A 19864-nucleotide genomic window follows, 5' to 3' on the forward strand; every position below is an offset into this window, starting at 1 on the left:
GCCCCGGGGCGCGGGAGACAGAAACGGGACCGCGGCGGGGTGAGTGCCGATCCCGGGGCCGTCCCGGGATCGCAACAGTACCCCCCCTCCGACGCCCCCTCCCGGGGGGCCGCGGCTTATCCGGATGTGCCACATGAAATTGGTGAAGGAGATCCTTATCCAGAATGTGGGCGGAGGGTTCCCACGAGTTCTCGTCCAGGTAGACAATGACTGAGGTGTAAAGGAGGTCGCGAAGCACCTCGTTCATTAGGTTTTGAAACACAGCTGGGGCGTTACAGAGACCGAATGGCATGACGAGGTACTCATAATGACCGTCCCTGGTATTAAAAGCGGTCTTCCACTTGTCTCCTGGTCGGATCCGTACGAGGTTGTACGCCCCTCTAAGGTCCAGCTTGGTGAAGATGCGGGCCCCTTGCAGACGATCCAGGAGTTCCGGAATCAGGGGCAACGGGTAGCGGTCTCGTCGGGTGATCTGGTTCAGGCCCCGGTAATCAATACAGGGCCGAAGAGACCCATCCTTTTTGGCCACAAAGAAGAAGCCGGCTCCCGCCGGGGAGTTGGATGGTCTTATAAACCCTCGGTCCAGGTTCTCCTTAATGTAGGCAGACATGGCCTTGGTCTCTGGTAGAGACAGAGGGTAAACTCTACCGCGAGGTGGCGTGGTATCCGGCAGCAACTCAATCGCACAGTCGAAGGGGCGATGCTCAGGTAGTAATTCAGCCTTCTCTTTAGAGAATACATCCCGGAAGGCCTGGTACTGAGGTGGCACCGTCAGTGGGACTGCCAGAAGCGGAAGTATCTGTAGCGGGCGAGCAGGAAGACAGCGATGGGAGCAGGCTGGCCCCCATGACGTGATCTGAAGCGAGTCCCAGTCTATCACCGGGGAATGTTTCCGTAGCCAGGGCAGTCCTAGGATGAGCGGGTGAATGGATCTCTCGAGGATGAGAAAGATCTCCTCCTTGTGAAGAAGCCCGACCTGAAGCTGGAGAGGACGTGTGCGAGTGGTAATGGTCCCCGGGAGGGGAACTCCCTGGATGGAAGATACCCGCAAACGTGGTTCCTGAGGCAAGACCTCGAGCTGCAGTTGTTGTACTAGATCTCGGAGAATAAAATTCCCCCCGGACCCGGAGTCAAGCAGTGCCAGAGTATCGAATCCTCCTCCTGGAAGACAGAGTTTCGCCGGGACAGTACATGGGGAGTTCGGAGAGGTACTGCCTAGAATCAACTCCCCACTAGACTCCAGGTTCGGGCGTTTCCCGGACGCTCTGTGCAGCGAGCCAGAAAGTGTCCCTTTCCACCACAATAGAGACATAATCCCTGTGAGCGTCGACGCCTCCGTTCTTCGGCAGAGAGAGGGCCCCGGCCCAGTTGCATGGGTTCTTCAGGCGGCAGGGCAGCTGCCGCAGGTGGAGAGGCCCGGACCTGAGGTGGCATGGTTCGACGAGCCGCTGGGCCCTGGACGCCCCTTCGTTCCCGGAAGCGGCGCTGGATGCGTCGGTCCACTCGGCCGGCCAATTCTACGAGCTCTTGGAGGTCGTCCGGAAGATCCCGGGCCGCGAGTTCGTCCTGGAGCCGTGGAGACAGGCCCTCCAGGAATATTCCATGTAGGCTGTCCTCCCCCCAGGCTAGTTCGGAGGCAAGGGTCTGGAACTCCATAGCGTATTCCTCTAAGGGGCGATTGCCTTGTCTCAGCTGGAGTAGTTCTGAGGCAGCTGGGGAGGCGCGAGACGGTTCATCAAAAATTCTCCGGAAAGCCTTGACGAATTGTACGAGATTATTCAGTCGGGAATCCTGGCGCTCCCAAAGGGAGGAGGCCCAAGCCAAGGGTCTCCCATCCAAAAGGGAAATAATGTAGGTCGTCTTGACCCGGTCCATGGAGAATTGTGCAGGCAGAAGGTCAAAATGGATATAGCATTGGTTGAGAAATCCCCGACACTCCTTCGGATCTCCAGAATACCGGGGCGGTGATGGCATCTGTACCGGGGCAGAGGTACCCGCATTGGCCTGGGACGAGGGTGCTGCAGAACGGATTGCGGAAGCCCCCCTCAACCCGATCCGCCAGGCGTTGGACGGTTGACATCAAGGTCTCAAGGCAGGTCTGTTGTTGTTGTAGCTTCTGAGCGATGCCCGGAATTGCCTTGAGGCCGGCTAGGTCCGCCGGGTCCATGGCGTTGCAATCTGTTGGATTCGTGGACCCTTGGGCCGATCGGAACCAAAGGATGAGTTGCTGAAGGAGGTTGCAGCAGTGGTCCCGACCGGGAGGCGGCAAGAACAGACTCGTGGATGGCTGAAGGAGGGACTCTGGAAGCCCTATGCGACCTAGGGCTTTGGCGAGGAAGGATGAGACGATGGAGCTGGCGCAGTGGTGGGAAGATCTTCGCCCTGGAAGCCGATCCTCCCCCGAGAGGAGCTCGTAGGAGTTCGGCCGCTGGGACTTAGGAGATTCACCCTGGAAGCCGGAGTTCCCCCAGGAGGAGCCCGTAGGAACCCGGCCGCTGGGACTTAGGAGGGCCCGCGGGGGCCGAGTCAGATGGAGTCCAAGGTTGAGTGCCGGAGGGTCGTCGCTCGCCAGTCCAGAGTCAGGAACCAAGGGATCACCGTAAGCCAGTCCGAGGTCAGGAGCCAAAGAGTCAACGTAAGCCGGTCCGGGGTCCGAAGCCAGGGAATCAACGTAAGCCGGTCCGGGGTCAGAAGCCAAAGCAGAAGCCAAACGACACAGGAATGCAGCAGCTGGAGACAGGAATACCTGGGAACCTCGTTGCAAGGCAGGGAATGGCTGCAGCTGCAGGTGTAGGATTCGTGGACCCTTGGGCCGGTTGGAACCAAAGGAGAAGTTTGCTGTAGATGGTGGCAGCAGTGGCCCCGACCGGGAGGCGGCAAAGACGGGCCCGGAACTGGTTGAAGGAGGAACTCTGGAAGCCCTATGCGACCAAGGGCTTTGGCGAGGAAGGTGGAGACGGCGGAGCTGGTCCAGTAGTAGGAGGATCTTCGCCCTGGAAGCCGTTCCTCCCCCGAGAGGAGCTCGTAGGAGTTCGGCCGCTGGGACTTAGGAGATTCACCCTGGAAGCCGGAGTCCCCCCAGGAGGAGCCCGTAGGAACCCAGCCGCTGGGACTTAGGAGGGCACGCGAGGGCCGAGGCTGTTGAAGTCCTAGTACCGAAGCGTTGTCGCTCGCCGGTCCAGAGTCAGGAACCAATGGGTCACCGAAAGCCAGTCCGAGGTCAAGAGCCGAAGAGTCAACGTAAGTCGGTCCGGGGTCAGAAGCCAGAGAGTCAACGCAAGCCGGTCCGGGGTCAGAAGCCAGAGAATCTTCATAAGCCAGTCCAGAGACGAGAGCCGGGGAACGTCGTAAGCCAATCCGGGATCAAGAAGTACAGGGAATCAGAGGACAGGAGAACGCAGCAACTGGAAGCAGGAAATACCTGGGAACCTCGTTGCAAGGCAGGGAAGCATCTTGGTGCAGGGTTTAAATACCCTGAGCGTCTGACGTCATCTGGAGGGCAGCACAGGTTTCCCGCGCTGGCCCCTTTAAGACCCGGGCCTGCCGCGCGCGCGTCTAGGGGCGGAGTCAGGGACGGAGGAACGCCGGCGGAGCTGCAGAGGCCGGAGCGCGGTGCCGGAGGGCCCTGCAGGCCCAAGCGAGGTCGGGGCGCGCCTGGGACGCAGCGCCCGAGGTCCCTGCACCCCCGGGGGATCGGAGCCCGCAGCGAAACCGTGCCGGGGTGAGTGCCGATCCCGGGGCCGCCCCGGGATCGCAACAGTACCCCTCCCCCTACGCCCCCTCCCGGGGGGTCGCGGCTTGTCCGGATGCGTCACGTGAAACTGGTAAAGAAGCCCCTTATCCAGAATGTGCGAGGAGGGCTCCCATGAATTCTCCTCAGGACCGTACCCCTCCCAAGAGAGGAGATACTCCCAGCGATGACGGCGGAACCGGACATCCAAAACCTCCTTAACCGTGTACGTGGCTCCAGGGTCAGTAGCAGCCGTAGTGGGCTCCGGAGGCAGAGGTCGAAAGTGGGAGAGGACTACCGGCTTGAGGAGGGAGACATGGAAGACGTCATGAATGCGCAGGGTAGAGGGAAGACGTAAGCGGTAGGACACCGCGCCAACGCGTTCGGCTACCCGGAAGGGTCCAATGTAGCGAGGGGCTAGCCTCATGGAGGGGATCCTGAGCTGGATGTTCCTGGTAGAAAGCCAAACCCTGGAACCGGGTGGAAACACCGGGGCGGGTCGTCGAGACTTGTCTGCATAGGCTTTGAACTGGGCGGCCGTACGATGGAGCTTCTCTTGAGTGGTGTGCCACAGCTGGTGAATCTGCCTGGCCATCAGTTGCGCTGCAGGTGAGGAGGTGGTCACTGGTAGAGGTAGAGGAGGTCTGGGAACCTTCCCGTAGACCAACCGGAAAGGGGATTGGAGCGTGGCGGAGTGTCGATGGCGATTGTAGGAAAACTCGGCCCAGGGAAGAAGCGTGACCCAGTTGTCTTGCTTTTCGCTGACAAAAGCCCGGAGGAACGCCTTCAGGGTACGGTTCGTGCGTTCAACCTGGCCGTTGCCCTGGGGGTGGAATGCTGTGGTTAAGTCTAGCTGAACCCCAAATTTCCTGCAGAGTGCCCGCCAGTATTTGGCCGTAAATTGGGGCCCTCGGTCCGAGGCAATATGTTGAGGCAACCCATGCAGCCGGAAGATATGCTGGATAAATAGGTCAGCCAACTCGGGAGCTGTAGGCAGCTTGGCAAGCGGGACAAAATGAGCCATCTTCGAGAAGCGGTCAATGGTAACCCAAACCACAGTCTTCCCTTGAGACGGAGGCAACTCCACGATAAAGTCCGTGGAGATGTGGGTCCAGGGCTCCGAGGGTACAGGGAGTGGTTGGAGGAGTCCCCAGGGACGGCCAGGCGGGGGCTTCTGCTGCGCACATGTAGGACAGGATTGTACGTATAGACGAACGTCCTCCTTGACCCGTGGCCACCAGTAGAACTCTGTCAGTAACTGAAGAGTTCGAGCGATCCCGGGATGCCCTCCCGTCAGGGAGTCGTGAGCCCATGCTAGGACCCTCCTTCTAGCACGGACTGGAACTACCGTCCTCCCCGCAGGAGCGAGTTCAGTGGCTGCCAGTTGGACCTTAGCTGGATCCAAAATGTATTGCGGGGTCTCGGAATCCTCCTCCACCTCCGTCGTGCGTGACAAGGCATCTGCCCTGGTATTCTTGGTCGCCGGTCGATACCGAAGCGTAAAGTCGAACCGGCTAAAGAAGAGGGACCAGCGTGCCTGTCTGGGGTTGAGCCTTTGCGCATGGGACAAGTATTCTAAATTCTTGTGGTCCGTGTAAACCACAATGGGGTGTTGGGCCCCCTCCAACCACTGGCGCCAAGCTTCAAAGGCCAGCTTAATGGCCAATAGCTCCTTGTCCCCGATGCCGTAGTTCTTCTCAGCAGGGGAAAACTTTCGGGAGAAGTAGGAGCATGGCCGAAGTTTGCCGTCCTTAGAGACCTGGGACAGGACGGCCCCCACGGCTATGTTGGAAGCATCCACCTCTACGATGAATGGGCGCAAGGGGTCCGGGTGTCGAAGGCAGGTGTCCTGGAGGAAGGCCTCTTTCAGCTCCTGGAAGGCCTGTACGGCAGTGGACGGCCAAACTCGTGCATCCGCTCCCTTGCGTGTGAGCGCCGTTAATGGTGCCACTAACGAGGAGTAACGTGGGATAAAGTGGCGATAGAAGTTAGCGAATCCTAGGAACCGCTGGAGCGCCTTTACTCCCACAGGCTGTGGCCATTTCCGGATGGCAGCGACCTTATCGGGGTCCATACGGAAGCCAGTGGAGGAGACGATGTAACCCAGGAAGGGCAACGACTCCTCCTCAAACTGGCATTTCTCCAGCTTAGCGTATAGTTGGTTCTCTCTTAGTTTAAGCAAAACTTGGCGTACGTGTTGTCGATGTTCTTCAAGGTTCCGGGAATAGATTAATACGTCGTCGAGGTAGACGATGACCGAGGTGTATAGAAGATCGCGGAGGACCTCATTCATTAAGTTCTGGAATACCGCTGGAGCGTTGCAGAGACCGAATGGCATGACGAGGTATTCGTAATGGCCATCTCTGGTGTTAAAGGCGGTCTTCCACTCATCGCCAGGTCGGATTCGCACGAGGTTGTACGCCCCTCTAAGGTCCAGCTTGGTGAAAACGCGGGCTCCTTGTAGGCGATCCAGGAGCTCCGGAATCAGAGGCAAAGGGTAGCGGTCCCGTCGGGTAATCTGGTTCAGGCCCCGGTAATCGATACAGGGCCGAAGAGACCCATCCTTTTTGGCCACAAAGAAGAATCCGGCCCCAGCCGGAGAGTTAGAAGGTCTTATGAAGCCTCGGTCCAAGTTCTCTTTAATGTAGGCGGACATAGCCTTGGTCTCTGGTAAGGACAGAGGGTATACTCTCCCACGAGGGGGCGTGGTATCAGGAAGCAAGTCGATTGCACAATCAAAAGGACGATGCTCGGGGAGCAATTCGGCCTTCTCCTTAGAAAAGACGTCCTGGAAGGCCTGGTACTGCGCCGGTACCGGAAGGGAGTAGAGTAGCCAGAAGTGGGAGAGTCTGTAGCGGGCGAGTAGGAAGGCAATGATGGGCGCAGCCTGACCCCCACGAGGCGATCTGGAGTGAAGACCAGTCAATTACTGGCGAATGCTTCCTTAGCCAGGGTAGACCTAAAACAAGTGGATGAATAGACCTCTCCAGGATGAGGAAGGAGATCTCTTCCTTATGAAGAAGTCCGACCTGAAGCTGGACTAGTTGTGTACGAGTGGTGATGGTCCCGGGGAGGGGAATCCCTTGTATGGAGGATACCCGCAGAGGTGGCTCTTGCGGCACTACTGTAAGCTGCAGTTGTTGTACCAGGTCCCGGAGGATGAAATTCCCCCCGGACCCGGAGTCAATCAGTGCCAGGGTATCGAACCCTCCACCGGGAAGGCATAGTCTCGCTGGGACCGTACATGGGGAGTCCGGAGAAGTACTGCCTAGAATCAGCTCCCCAGTTGATTCTAGGTCCGGCCGTTTCCCGGCCGCTCGGTACACCGAGCCAAGAAGTGCCCCTTACCACCGCAGTAGAGGCACAGGCCCTGCGCGCGACGGCGCCTCCGTTCCTCGGCCGAGAGAGGACCCCGGCCCAACTGCATGGGTTCTTCAAGCGGGGAAGCAGCCGCCGCGGGAGGCAAAGCTCGAACCCGAGGTGGCGTGGTTCGACGGGCAGGCTGTCCTCGGGTGGCCCTTCTCTCTCTAAAACGGCGCTGAATGCGCCGATCCACCGCGTCCGGCCATTTCAATCAGCTCCTGGAGGTCATCTGGGAGGGTCCCGATCCGCAAGTTCATCCTGGAGCCGAGGGAAAGAGCTTCTAGGATATTCCATGCAAACTATCCTCCCCCCAGGCCAGCTCGGTGGCCAAGGTCTGGAACTCCATCGCAAATTCCTCGAGGGGGCGATTGCCTTGCTTCAGCTGGAGGAGTTCAGAGGCGGCGGTGGAAGCCCGGGATGGTTCGTCATAGATCCGCCGGAAGGCCTTGACGAACTGTACGAGGTTATTCAAGCGGGGGTCTTGGCGCTACTACAGAGAGGAAGCCCAAGCCAAAGGTTTCCCGTCCAGGAGGGAAATTATGTAAGTCGTCTTGGTCCTATCGGTGGTGAACTGCGCCGGCAGGAGGTCGAAGCGAATATAACAGTGGTTGAGGAATCCTCGGCACGCCTTCGGGTCTCCTGAGTACCGGGGCGGGGCTGGCATCTGTACTGGGACTGACGAGCTCGCATGGACTTGTGAAGAGGATGAGGCGGGGCGAGCCGCGGAGGCCCCTTCAACTCGGTCCGCCAGGCGTTGAACCGTGGACATTAGGGTATCGAGGCAAGACTGTTGCTGCTGAAGCTTCTGGGCTATGCCCGGAATAGCTTGAGGCCGGCAAGATCCGCCGGGTCCATGGCCTTGCAATCTGTAGGATTCGTGGACCCTTGGGCCGGTTGGAACCAAAGGAGAAGTTTTGCTGTAGATGGTGGCAGCAGTGGCCCCGACCGGGAGGCGGCAAAGACGGGCCCGGAACTGGTTGAAGGAGGAACTCTGGAAGCCCTATGTGACCAAGGGGCTTTGGCGAGGAAGGTGGAGACGGCGGAGCTGGTCCAGTAGTAGGAGGATCTTCGCCCTGGAAGCCGTTCCTCCCCCGAGAGGAGCTCGTAGGAGTTCGGCCGCTGGGACTTAGGAGATTCACCCTGGAAGCCGGAGTCCCCCAGGAGGAGCCCGTAGGAACCCGGCCGCTGGGACTTAGGAGGGCCCGCAAGGGCCGAGGCTGTTGAAGTCCTAGTACCGAAGCGTTGTCGCTCGCCGGTCCAGAGTCAGGAACCAATGGGTCACCGAAAGCCAGTCCGAGGTCAAGAGCCGAAGAGTCAACGTAAGCCGGTCCGGGGTCAGAAGCCAGAGAGTCAACGCAAGCCGGTCCGGGGTCAGAAGCCAGAGAATCTTCGTAAGCCAGTCCAGAGACGAGAGCCGGGGAACGTCGTAAGCCAATCCGGGATCAAGAAGTACAGGGAATCAAGAGGACAGGAGAACGCAGCAACTGGAAGCAGGAAATACCTGGGAACCTCGTTGCAAGGCAGGGAAGCATCTTGGTGCAGGGTTTAAATACCCTGAGCGTCTGACGTCATCTGGAGGGCAGGCACAGGTTTCCCGCGCTGGCCCCTTTAAGACCCGGGGCCTGCCGCGCGCACGCGTCTAGGGGGCGGAGTCAGGGACGGAGGAACGCCGGCGGAGCTGCAGAGGCCGGAGCGCGGTGCCGGAGGGCCCTGCAGGCCCAAGCGAGGTCGGGGCGCGCCTGGGACGCAGCGCCCGAGGTCCCTGCACCCCGGGGGATCGGAGCCCGCGGCGAAACCGTGCCGGGGTGAGTGCCGATCCCGGGGCCGCCCCGGGATCGCAACAGCAGGCCTTAACTAGCCCTGCAGCGTCTGACATCATCCAGGGCTGATTTGAGCCTTTCCCGCGCTGGGCCCTTTAAATGCAGGGCAGGGACGCGTGCGCGGGCCTAGGGGGGCGGAGCCAACCGCGGGGAACACCGGCAGCGAGTGAGAGGCCGAGGCGCGGTGCCTTAGGGCCCTGCAGGCCCGGGAGAGCTGGCCACGCGCTGGGGACGCTGCGGCCGGGGTCCCTGCAGCCCCGGGGCGCGGGAGACAGAAACGGGACTGCGGCGGGGTGAGTGCCGATACCGGGGCCGTCCCGGGATCGCAACAACATTGGTACACCCTGAACTAAAACTACAAAAACACAATCTCAGAACTCAAGAAAAAAATATGGCGCAAAGATTCTTCTACTAAGCAACTTGCCATATACAAAACTCTACTGCATGGTAGGGATGTGAATCGTTTTTGACGATTTAAAATATCGTCCGATATATTTTAAATCGTCAAAAATCGTTAGGGCCACGATACAATACCAATTCCCCCGATTTATCTTTAAAAAATCGTAAATCGGGGGAAGGGGGAGGGCAGGAAAACCGGCACACTAAAACCCCCTAAAACCCACCCCCGACCCTTTAAATTAAATCCCCCACCCTCCCGAACCCCCCCCCCAAATGCTTTAAATTACCTGGGGATCCAGCGGTGGTCCAGAACGGCGGCGGTCCGGAACGGCCCCCTCAATAGAATCGTGTTGTCTTCAGCCGGTGCCATTTTGCAAAATGGCGGCGGCCATAGACCAAAACGATTCGACGCAGGAGGTCGTTCCGGACCCCCGCTGGACTTTTGGCAAGTCTTGTGGGGGTCAGGAGGCCCCCCCAAGCTGGCCAAAAGTTCCTGGGAGTCCAGCGGGGATCCGGGAGCGATTTCTTGCCGCGAATCGTTTTCGTACGGAAAATGGCGCCGGCAGGAGATCGACTGCAGGAGGTCGTTCAGCGGCGGTCCGGAACCCCCGCTGAATGACCTCCTGCAGTCAATCTCCTGCCGGCGCCATTTTCCGTACGGAAACGATTCGCGGCAAGAAATCGCTCCCGGAACCCCGCTGGACTCCCAGGAACTTTTGGCCAGCTTGGGGGGGCCTCCTGACCCCCACAAGACTTGCCAAAAGTCCAGCGGGGTTCCGGAATGACCTCCTGCGTCGAATCGTTTTGGTCTATGGCCGCCGCCATTTTGCGGCGGCCATTTTGCAAAATGGCGCCGGCTGAAGACAACACGATTCTATTGAGGGGGCCGTTCCAGACCGCCGCCGTTCTGGACCACCGCTGGATCCCCAGGTAATTTAAAGCATTTGGGGGGGGGGGTGGGGGGGGGGGGGGGATTTAATTTAAAGGGTCAGGGGTGGGTTTTAGTGGGTTTTAGTGTGCCGGCTCATGATTTTAGCGATTTTTCACGATAGTTTACACACCCAAACGGCAACAATACGATTCCCTCCCCCTCCCAGCCGAAATCGATCGTTAAGACGATCGAGGACACGATTCATATCTCTACTGCAGTGCTACAGAGCCAACACTCTCAAAGCCAAACGTGACCACTATGCCACCAAAATTCACAACTATCAATTCAACCCGAGGGCTCTCTTTTCTATAATCTCTAACCTCACCAAAACAGCGCCCAAGACATCCACATGCGACCACCAAATGCAACCAGCTTGCTCAATATTTCCACAACAAGATCGCTACCATTGCCTCCCGCTTTCCCTCTGCTCCTTCACCCAACAAATTTACCCTGCAAGAGATGCATTCGAAAGTACCTCCCCCTCTGAAATATCTGCTATACTTAAGAAAATGCGACCCGCTACTCACCCCTCTGACATGATCCCCTCCAAAATGCTGCTGACAATCCCAGATAGTATTTCCCAACCGCTAGCTGATATTATCAACACCTCCATGTCCACTGGAGATGTTCCCACCTAGCTCAAATTAGCCATAGTAAAACCCATCCTTAAGAAACCGAAACTTGACCCTACCGATTTATCCAACTACCGACCCATCTCCAACCTCCCCTTCATCGCTAAAGTCCTTGAAAAAACAGTTAACACTCAACTGTCAAACTACTTAGACCAGCACCAGATTCTCTTTCCATCACAACACGGCTTCAGAAAGCGCTTCAGTACCAAAACTTTACTACTCTCCCTCACTGACCTCGTCATCAGAGGCTTTGACAAAGGTCACACATTCATTCTGGCCCTATTGGACATCTCCGCAGCCTTCAACACTATTAACTACTCTATCTTACTCGACAGGCTAGCTGACATTGGCATCTCTGGGACCTCTCTTCGCTGGTTTAATTCATATATAAGGGACAGACACTACAAGGTAAAAATTGAAAACCATGAATCCGAGCCAATCAACATCACAAGGGGCGTACCCCAGGGTTCCTCCTTATCATCCACACTCTTCAACATATCCCTCCTCCCCCTCTGCCAGCTACTCTCAAATCTCGGCCTCCCGCATTTCGTCTACGCTGACGATGTGCAAGTGCTCATCCCCATTACCGACTCCATCTCCAACGCCCTTAAAAGATGGGACAGTGCCCTCTCATCCATCAACTGTCTACTCACCCAACTCAATCTAGCCCTAAATCCTAACAAGACTGAACTCATAATCATTTCACCTCAACCCATCAACCACGTACCCACACCCTCAGCCAACTCCCCTCTTGCTCCTCCAGTCCTCTCGCAATCTGTAAGAGACCTAGGTGTCACACTTGACCCGCAATTCAACCTACAGAAATTTATCACCTCCACTATCAAAGACTTACTTCAATTTACACACCCTCAAAAAACTCAAACCTATTCTGCACCTCAATGACTTCAGAACTGCCCTACAAGCCCTCATTTTATCTAAAATAGACTACGCAAATGCTCTACTCCTAGGTCTCCCGAAAAGCAGCCTTGCCCCCCTGCAGCTACTTCAAAATGCTGCTGCAAGAATATTAACAGGCACCCGCAGAAAAGAACACATCACACCTATCCTCAAACAACTTAATTGGCTCCCCATCACAGCCAGAATTCAATTTAAAACCCTCACACTTATTCACAAAGCCATCCACAATCCAGACATGCTCTGGTTTTCAGACTATTTATACATCCGATCCTCTTCAGACCCACCAGAGCACCCTACACAGCAAACATTAACACACCTTCTCCCAAACTCTTCCATCTAACAGTCACCAAACAATGTGCGCTATCCCTAGCTGGACCCTCCCTATGGAATTCTATGCCCACTAGGGATGTGAATCGTTTTTTGACGATTTAAAATATCGTCCGATATATTTTAAATCGTCAAAAATCGTTAGGGCCACGATACAATACCAATTCCCCCGACCGCTGAACAACCTCCTGCAGTCGATCTCCTGCCGGCGCCATTTTCCGTACGGAAAATGATTCGCGGCAGGAAATCGCTCCCGGACCCCCGCTGGACCCCCAGGGACTTTTGGCCAGCTTGGGGGGGCCTCCTGACCCCCACAAGACTTGCCAAAAGTCCAGCGGGGGTCCGGAACGACCTCCTGCAGTCGAATCGTGTTGGTCTATGGCCGCCGCCATTTTGCGCCGCCATTTTGCAAAATGGCGGCGCAGAATGGCGCCGGCTGAAGACAACACGATTCAATTGCAGGAGGCCATTCCGGACCGCCGCTGGACCCCCAGGTAATTTAAGGCATTTGGGGGTGGGGGATTAATTTAAAGGGTCGGGGGTGGGTTTTAGGGTGTTTTAGTGTGCCGGTTTTCCTGCCCTCCCCCTTCCCCCGATTTAGCTACGGACCGCCGCTGGACCCCCAGGTAATTTAAGGCATTTGGGGGGGGGGGTTCGGGAGGGTGGGGGATTTAATTTAAAGGGTCAGGGGCGGGTTTTAGGGTGTTGTAGTGTGCCGGTTTTCCTGCCCTCCCCCTTCCCCCGATTTAGCTACGGACCGCCGCTGGACCCCCAGGTAATTTAAGGCATTTGGGGGGGGGGCGGTTCGGGAGGGTGGGGGATTTAATTTAAAGGGTCGGGGGTGGGTTTTAGGGGGTTTTAGTGTGCCGGTTCACGATTTTAACGATTTTCACGATTTTCACGATACTCTAAACACCCAAACGGCGACGATACAATTCCCTCCCCCTCCCAGCCGAAATCGATCATTAAGACGATCGAGGACACGATTCACATCTCTAATGCCCACCCACCTTCGCCTTAAAACCTGCACTAAGAAATTCAGACAGAACCTCAAGACTTGGTTGTTCACCCGATCCTACGCATGAGCCCCCCATTCCTAACGCACCTTCTCTCCTTCACCCCTCCCCACCCCCTAGGCCCTTCACCGAATATCCCTTTCTTAATTCTCCCCTCCTAGTTTTTAATGTACATTATCTATACTTGTATTTAACTATATATTTCATGTACGCTATCTATAATTATATTTAACTATGTTTTTGTGTTTACCTACTTGTACAGCATAACTTTGGTTTCCCGCACCCTCTAACCCCTCTCCCCCTTCCTTCCCGCCCCCCCCCTACCCCCCCCCCCCCCTCCCCAGTTTATATTATCAGTTTCATTGTAAAGCCCTGTTGGCTACTTATTGTTCTATGGAAACCGATGTGATGTTTTCCTAACGAATGTCGGTATACAAAAATTTTCAAATAAATAAATACATAAATAAAATCACGCGAACTCTTGTTTGTGCCTGGTGCGCGAACAAAAGTACGCATGTGCGTAATTTTGTAAAATCTACCCCACAATGTACTTGGATTTCAGTAATGCTTTTGACACAGTTCCACATAGAAGTCATATAAATAAATTGAACACCCTTGGTATGGAACCTAGAGACACAGACTGGGTTAGAAACTGGCTGGGTGGGAGGCGACAAGTAGAAGTGGTAAATTGAGTTTTCTCTGAGGAGGGCAGTGTTACTAGCAGTGTGCTTCAGGGATTGGTCCTTGAGGAAGAAGGTATCCTTGTCGGAAAGCATCAACCTGGTGCAGCAGGAAGTGATCCTGTAGCAAGGACCTGCTCTCCAGTTGGTGCATTGTTTTCTTACACCAAGAATGTATCTCCCGGGGCTACTGCCCAGGAGGGAAGGGTTAGCTTGACAGTCATAACTGGTGATTTGATTATTAGGAATGTAGATTACGGGGTGGCTGCTGGGCATGAGGATTGCCTATAATATGCCTGCCTGGTGCAAAGGTGGTGGACCTCACATGTCACCTAGATAAGATTTTAGACAGTGCTGGGGAGGAGCATTTCCTGACATAGATGTTTCAAATAATTCTTCCTCAGGAGACCAGCAGTCTTGCTTTTTGAAGAATTCCAGTTTTGGGTTTAAAATTTTCATTAGAGAAATTAAGTATTCTCTTCTCTTGACTAACATTGTGGGTATCATTGGTTTTAAAATTATTAAAGAGAATTCATTCCTTTGGATATGTTTTTGCACTACACTAGGCATGTTTTCTTTGTACACTTTTTCAAAAAAAGAAAAATAGAAGGATTACTTTTGGGCAAATGATGACATGGGAGGGCGTCTTCATTTTTAAAAATTGTTAGTGAAGCTCCATGTTTGTTGCCTTTCTAAAAATGTTTCTAAAATTGTTTTATTTTTGTTTAATATATATTCAAATTTTCCTATGTTTACTAATCTTTTTTGTATGCATAATACATAGGTTCTAATGCCTTTTATTATAATCTTCAGGAAATATTTCTTTACAGAGATGGTGGTGTATGCACGAAACAGCCTCTAAGTGGAAATAGTGGAGACCAGGACAGTATCTGAATTCAGAAAAGCATGGGACAAGCACAGGGAATCTCTGAGGAAGTAGTAGAAATTGTAGCGATGAGCAGTTGTTTTAATTACTACTTTCCTCTTCATTTTACAGGTAAATCCAGTCAAGGAAATCTACTGGACACATATCAGTGCCGATGGCTTCAGGTTAGCAATGATTTGGAAGCATGGTGGGATTTACATGGACACAGATATCATATCCATGAGGCCTATCCAAGAAGTAGATTTCCTGGCAGCTGAGGGATCACGAGATTGTAGCAATGGGATCTTTGGTTTCCAAAGGCACTATCAGTATCTATGGGAATGCATGGAGGACTTTGTGAAGAACTACAATGGAGCCATATGGGGACAACAAGGCCCTCGACTGCTTACCCGAATTTTAGCAAGGAGATGTGAGCTGCCAATTTTCAAGCATGTAGAAGATACCACATGTGGGAATATTTCCATTTTGCACCCACAACGATTCTATCCAATTCCCTATTCTGCATGGAGACGGTATTTTGAGGTCTGGGACCCCCTTGGCACCTTTAATAATTCATATGCCTTGCATTTGTGGAATTTCATGAATAAGGATATGAAGAAGGTTACTGCAGAAAGCAATACAGTGGCTGAAAATCTCTTTATCAAATACTGTCCACTTACTTATGAATTCATTGTGAAAGCTACACCAAGGAAGTAAACATAAGATGATAGCATTATTAAAGTAAATCGCTTGTTACTCAATATTCTCCTCAAAATCAGAAATTGCCAATGAACACTGTGTAACAATATTCAGACCAACTCTATAGATGTCCCATGGAAAATTTCAATTCAATTCTCTTGTTCAGCTCCTCAGAGTTATTTACCCAATTTGGACAGGCCTTTTATAAAACTCATGAAAGCCTCCAAGGCTAATATATTTCTTTGTGCAGTATCCAACTTAATCAACTATCACCATAAAGCAAGCTACTATTATTTGTATGTGAACTGTTACGCTCTTTTAAATTTCTTGACATAATTTTCACATCACCTTTATTTTACTGTAATATCCTCTTTTCTCACATTCAGTGTATTCTAAATGATTGTGTTTTGAATTTTACCAACAAACATTTCTTATTCTTCAGACTTTTCTAGCTTCTCTCCATTGTTTTTCCCCCACTGTTATAATTGCATATGTGTTTATTTTTCTTTTTTATATCCTTCAACACCCTGCCCTCAGCATGCTATATAAGTACACAGATTCTCCACATACGCCTTTCAAAGCTAATTGCGTAAATTACCTGTCTGACAATTGCCCTCCCCCAATGTGGCTGAAAGTCTGTGTGTTCTACAATGCACAGACTTCTAGCCACATTCGGGCCGATACAGTAAAGTCCGCGGGAGAGTGGGCGAATGCCCACTCTCCCGACGCACGCACAGGCCACTCTCCTGTGCGCGCGATTCAGTATGCAAATTAGGCCTGGCGGTAAAAATAGGTAAAAAGAGGCACTAGGGACACTAGCGCGTCCCTAGCGCCTCTTTTTGGACCGGAGCGGCGGCTGTCAGCGGGTTTGACAGCCGACGCTCAATTTTGCCGGCGTCGGTTCTCGAGCCCGCTGACAGCCATGGGTTCGGAAACTGGACATCGGCAAAATTGAGCATGCGGTTTTCGACCCGCGAGCCACGGGCCGACTTCAAATTTTTTTTTTCTGTGCACTTCCCCGGTGCCCAAAGAAATTAGCGCCTACCTTTGGGAGGGCGCTAATTTCTGAAAGTAAAATGTGCGGCTTGGCTGCACATTTTCCTTTCTGAATCACGCGGGAATACCTAATAGCGCCCGCAACATGCATTTGCATGTTGCGGGCGCTATTAGGTTCAGGGGAGTTGGACGCGCGTTTTTGACCCCTTACTGAATAAGGGGTAATGCTAGCATGTCGAAAACGCGCGTCCAATCGAGGGTTAACAGTGCGCTCCGTCGGAGAGCACTGTACTGTATCGACCCGATTGAGAGGAGGCATTCCAGGAGGCATGTTTAGGTTAGGAGAGGAAATGCATATGCAGAGATTATATTTTCAACTCTATGCCTGGACTTTTCCAGCAAAATTGTACCCATATAAAAAAATAGGTACAAATATCTGCAGGTACTTTACCAGTGTCAATTCTCAAAGCAAAAGTATATGCCAACTTTCTCTTTGAAAATTGATACAAAGTTCTCAGTATAAAAGTACCTGAAAGTTTTGTCCAAATGCGGACAAATTTAAAATGTCCCACAATATGTGTAAGGGATATTGATAGAATGACCACTCCTCTTATGCCTAGGTACTTTTGATTATCTGCTTGAATTTTGAGGTATCCGTGCAGCATGCTCAGCATGATATGTACAATTGGGTAAATGTGGATTTAAAAAGAGAGCAATTACGTAGGAAAATAGAGGACCATAGTCTGGCTAAGTTTATATTTTGCCAGATAAACCCTGAGTTTTGAATTTTACACCCTGCCTCCTGGTTACAACTTACTAATATATTCACATTGCTCTAATGTAACTTGGTCAGATCACTGAGAGTCAACCAATCCCTGTTTGAAACCTGTGGGGATGGTGGGATTTGTGCTGCTGTGGCCCCAGCATTTATCTTTAAAATATTGCAGGAGTGGTGAGGGCATCGGGCATTTCAGGCCTAACATTTGTGTAACTTGTGGGTATTCAGGGAGAATCAAGTTTCTGCTATGGCCTGTGAAGTTTCCCCCCCCCCCCCCAAAAAAAAATAATAATTAAACTGATAAATGGCAAAGTTACCCAAATAACTTTATCTGGGTAATTTTAGCAGAGTAAATTCAGCAAAAAACAATATTCAGCTGAATATTCAGCTAAATTTATCTTGGTAATTTTACCTGGATATTTTTGCAATTCATTGGCTTTTGAATACTTATTTATTTTGAATTTCTAGACTGTTCATCTAATATTCTTAACAGTTTACAAATAAACATTCACAATTGAGAAAAACATAAAACATTAAATCTGTACAAAGGCAACTTATCAATATATAAAAACATAACAAACCATAAAACCAGAATTAAAACCAATAAAATAAAATGATAAGATGACATGAATATCAGGCTGCATATTTTTGCTAAAATAATTATGAAAATGATACTTCCAGTCTGCCTAGCCAGGTGTTTTAGAGTGGCAATTGTCGCTTCTTGCAAGTAGAGTTGACAACTCACCCCAGGTTGACTAAACTGGATGATACAGTCCTGGATTTTCACTGTTGCATGCATAGAGGTATAGTTCTGATTATCCCATTGATTTTTCTTAGATAGTCAAAACTACAACCCTAGGCATGCAATGGGGCAAAACCAAGCCTGGATCAATCTGTTCAGTTGACCTTGGATGAGCTGGAAACCCTATATGCAGATTACACCCATGCATTATGTTTGTTGTAGCTGCCACTCCATGCAGTTAACCCCATACCTTCTGTTTAGGGTTATATCTGCTACTCCAATGTTGGTTATCCCAATGTTTATATATAGGGCTGCAACTGTTGAACTGTTTTCTAAAAGAAAGAACTCTAATTATAAGGCGTGGGGGTAACTTGCACAGTTCAACAGTGTGTGTGTGTCTGAGATAATAAGCAAGCTAGAGGGAGTTAATTCTAGAGTGTCTTTCCCTCCCTCCCACCCACGCCTGGCTCATCCTTTGATTTATAGGAAAGAGGCACTTTGTCAATAAAAATCAATCAGGCTCTTTTTTAAATCACACTATTGCACCAGCCCTTATTGAGAGTTTAGCCATTCCCTTGTAGATCACGCCCAGATTAATAGTGAATTATACCAATAAATTTAAAGGTCTCTAATTGTACACATTCCTACTCCCATAGCAACCTAAACTTAACTAGGAACTCAACAAAATTAAGATGAAGTGTGTGTGTGTTTGTGGGGGGGGGGGGGCTTCCAGTTTTTTGCCTTTGAATCATCACATGGCGCCAGCCATTTTAAAGATGGTCAGTGCCATCTTTAAAAATGGTGCTGGCCATCCAGTGCCCCTACCATGTGACAGGGGCCAGCCAATGGCACGGATACCCTGTCACATGGTAATGGCAAAGGGCCATCGGCGCCATTTTTATTAGTGGCAGCCGATGGCCTGAGAGCGGGAGATCACTCCCCGTGCCCCCACTGGACCACCAGGTAATTTTAAAACAGTTTTGGGGGGGGGTTCGGGAGGGTGGGGAAAGCAAATGGGTCATTTTTAAAGGGTCAGTGGGGTTTTTTTATCGGGCCATCGGCGCCATTTTTATTAGTGGCAGCCAAAATGGCGCCGATGGCCCGAGAGCAGGAGATCAGTCCCGGGGCTTCCACTGGACCACCAGGTACTCGTAAAAAGTTTTCGGGGGTTCGGGAGGGTGGGGGAAGGTAAGGGTTTAGCTTTAAAGGGTCAAGTTGGGTTTAGGGGTTGTTTTGGTGTGCCAGTTTTCCCACCCTCCCCCCAGATAACTCCCGTTAGTGGACACTAACCCATTAAATCGGGGGAATTTCTATTGTATCATGCACTCTAACGATTTTTGACGATTTAAAAAATATTGGACGATTTTTTTAAATTGTCAAAAAACGATTCACATCCCTAGTACATAGTAGCCAAGTCTCAACTCCAGTCTGGCAGCCTTGTTGCTACCTTAGATCATGAAATCCTCCTGGTCAGAGAGCATGACCCTGGTGTGGTAGGAAGTGATCCTTTAGCAAGGACCTGCTCTACAGGTGATGCATTGTCCTCTCCCACTGAGGATGGTCTCCCAGGGCTACTGCCCAGGAGCAAAAGGTTAGGCTGACCATCATAGTTGGTGATTTGATCATTGGAAATGTAGATAGCTTGGTAGCTGGTGGACATGAGGACTGCCAGATATGAAGGTGTTGGACCTCATGCATCACCTAGATTGGATTTTAGACAGTGCTGGGAAGGAGTCAGCTTCCATGGTACATGTGGGCACCAACGACATACAAGAATGTGTGAGGAGGTTCAGGAAGCCAAATTTAGGATTTTAGGTAGAAAGCTAAAATCCAGAACCTCCTGGGAACATTCTCTGAAATGGTTCCTGTTCCATGTGCAGGTCTACAATGGTATACATAGATGAGGTGGCTGGTTTCATATCATTCAAGCATTATCACTCGGTAAAGATTTTGGTCATTTTTTAATCA

The 19864-nt window shown here is 52.0% G+C and overlaps 1 protein-coding gene across 1 annotated transcript in view; it reads left to right on the plus strand.

Annotated features, from left to right (window-relative positions):
- The window catches only part of LOC115099096 (alpha-1,4-N-acetylglucosaminyltransferase-like), a 243371-nt gene extending 227255 nt beyond the window's left edge, over nt 1–16116 (plus strand). Inside the window, exon 2 of the mRNA XM_029616421.1 lies at nt 14814–16116. Within this exon, the coding sequence (XP_029472281.1) occupies nt 14814–15398 (585 nt within the window). The 3' untranslated portion in view covers nt 15399–16116. The remainder of the gene's footprint in view (nt 1–14813) is intronic.
- The last annotated feature ends 3748 nt before the right edge of the window (nt 16117–19864 follow it).

The sequence above is a fragment of the Rhinatrema bivittatum genome, chromosome 9 (assembly GCF_901001135.1).
Source record: "Rhinatrema bivittatum chromosome 9, aRhiBiv1.1, whole genome shotgun sequence".
In the NCBI taxonomy this organism is placed as follows: domain Eukaryota; kingdom Metazoa; phylum Chordata; class Amphibia; order Gymnophiona; family Rhinatrematidae; genus Rhinatrema; species Rhinatrema bivittatum.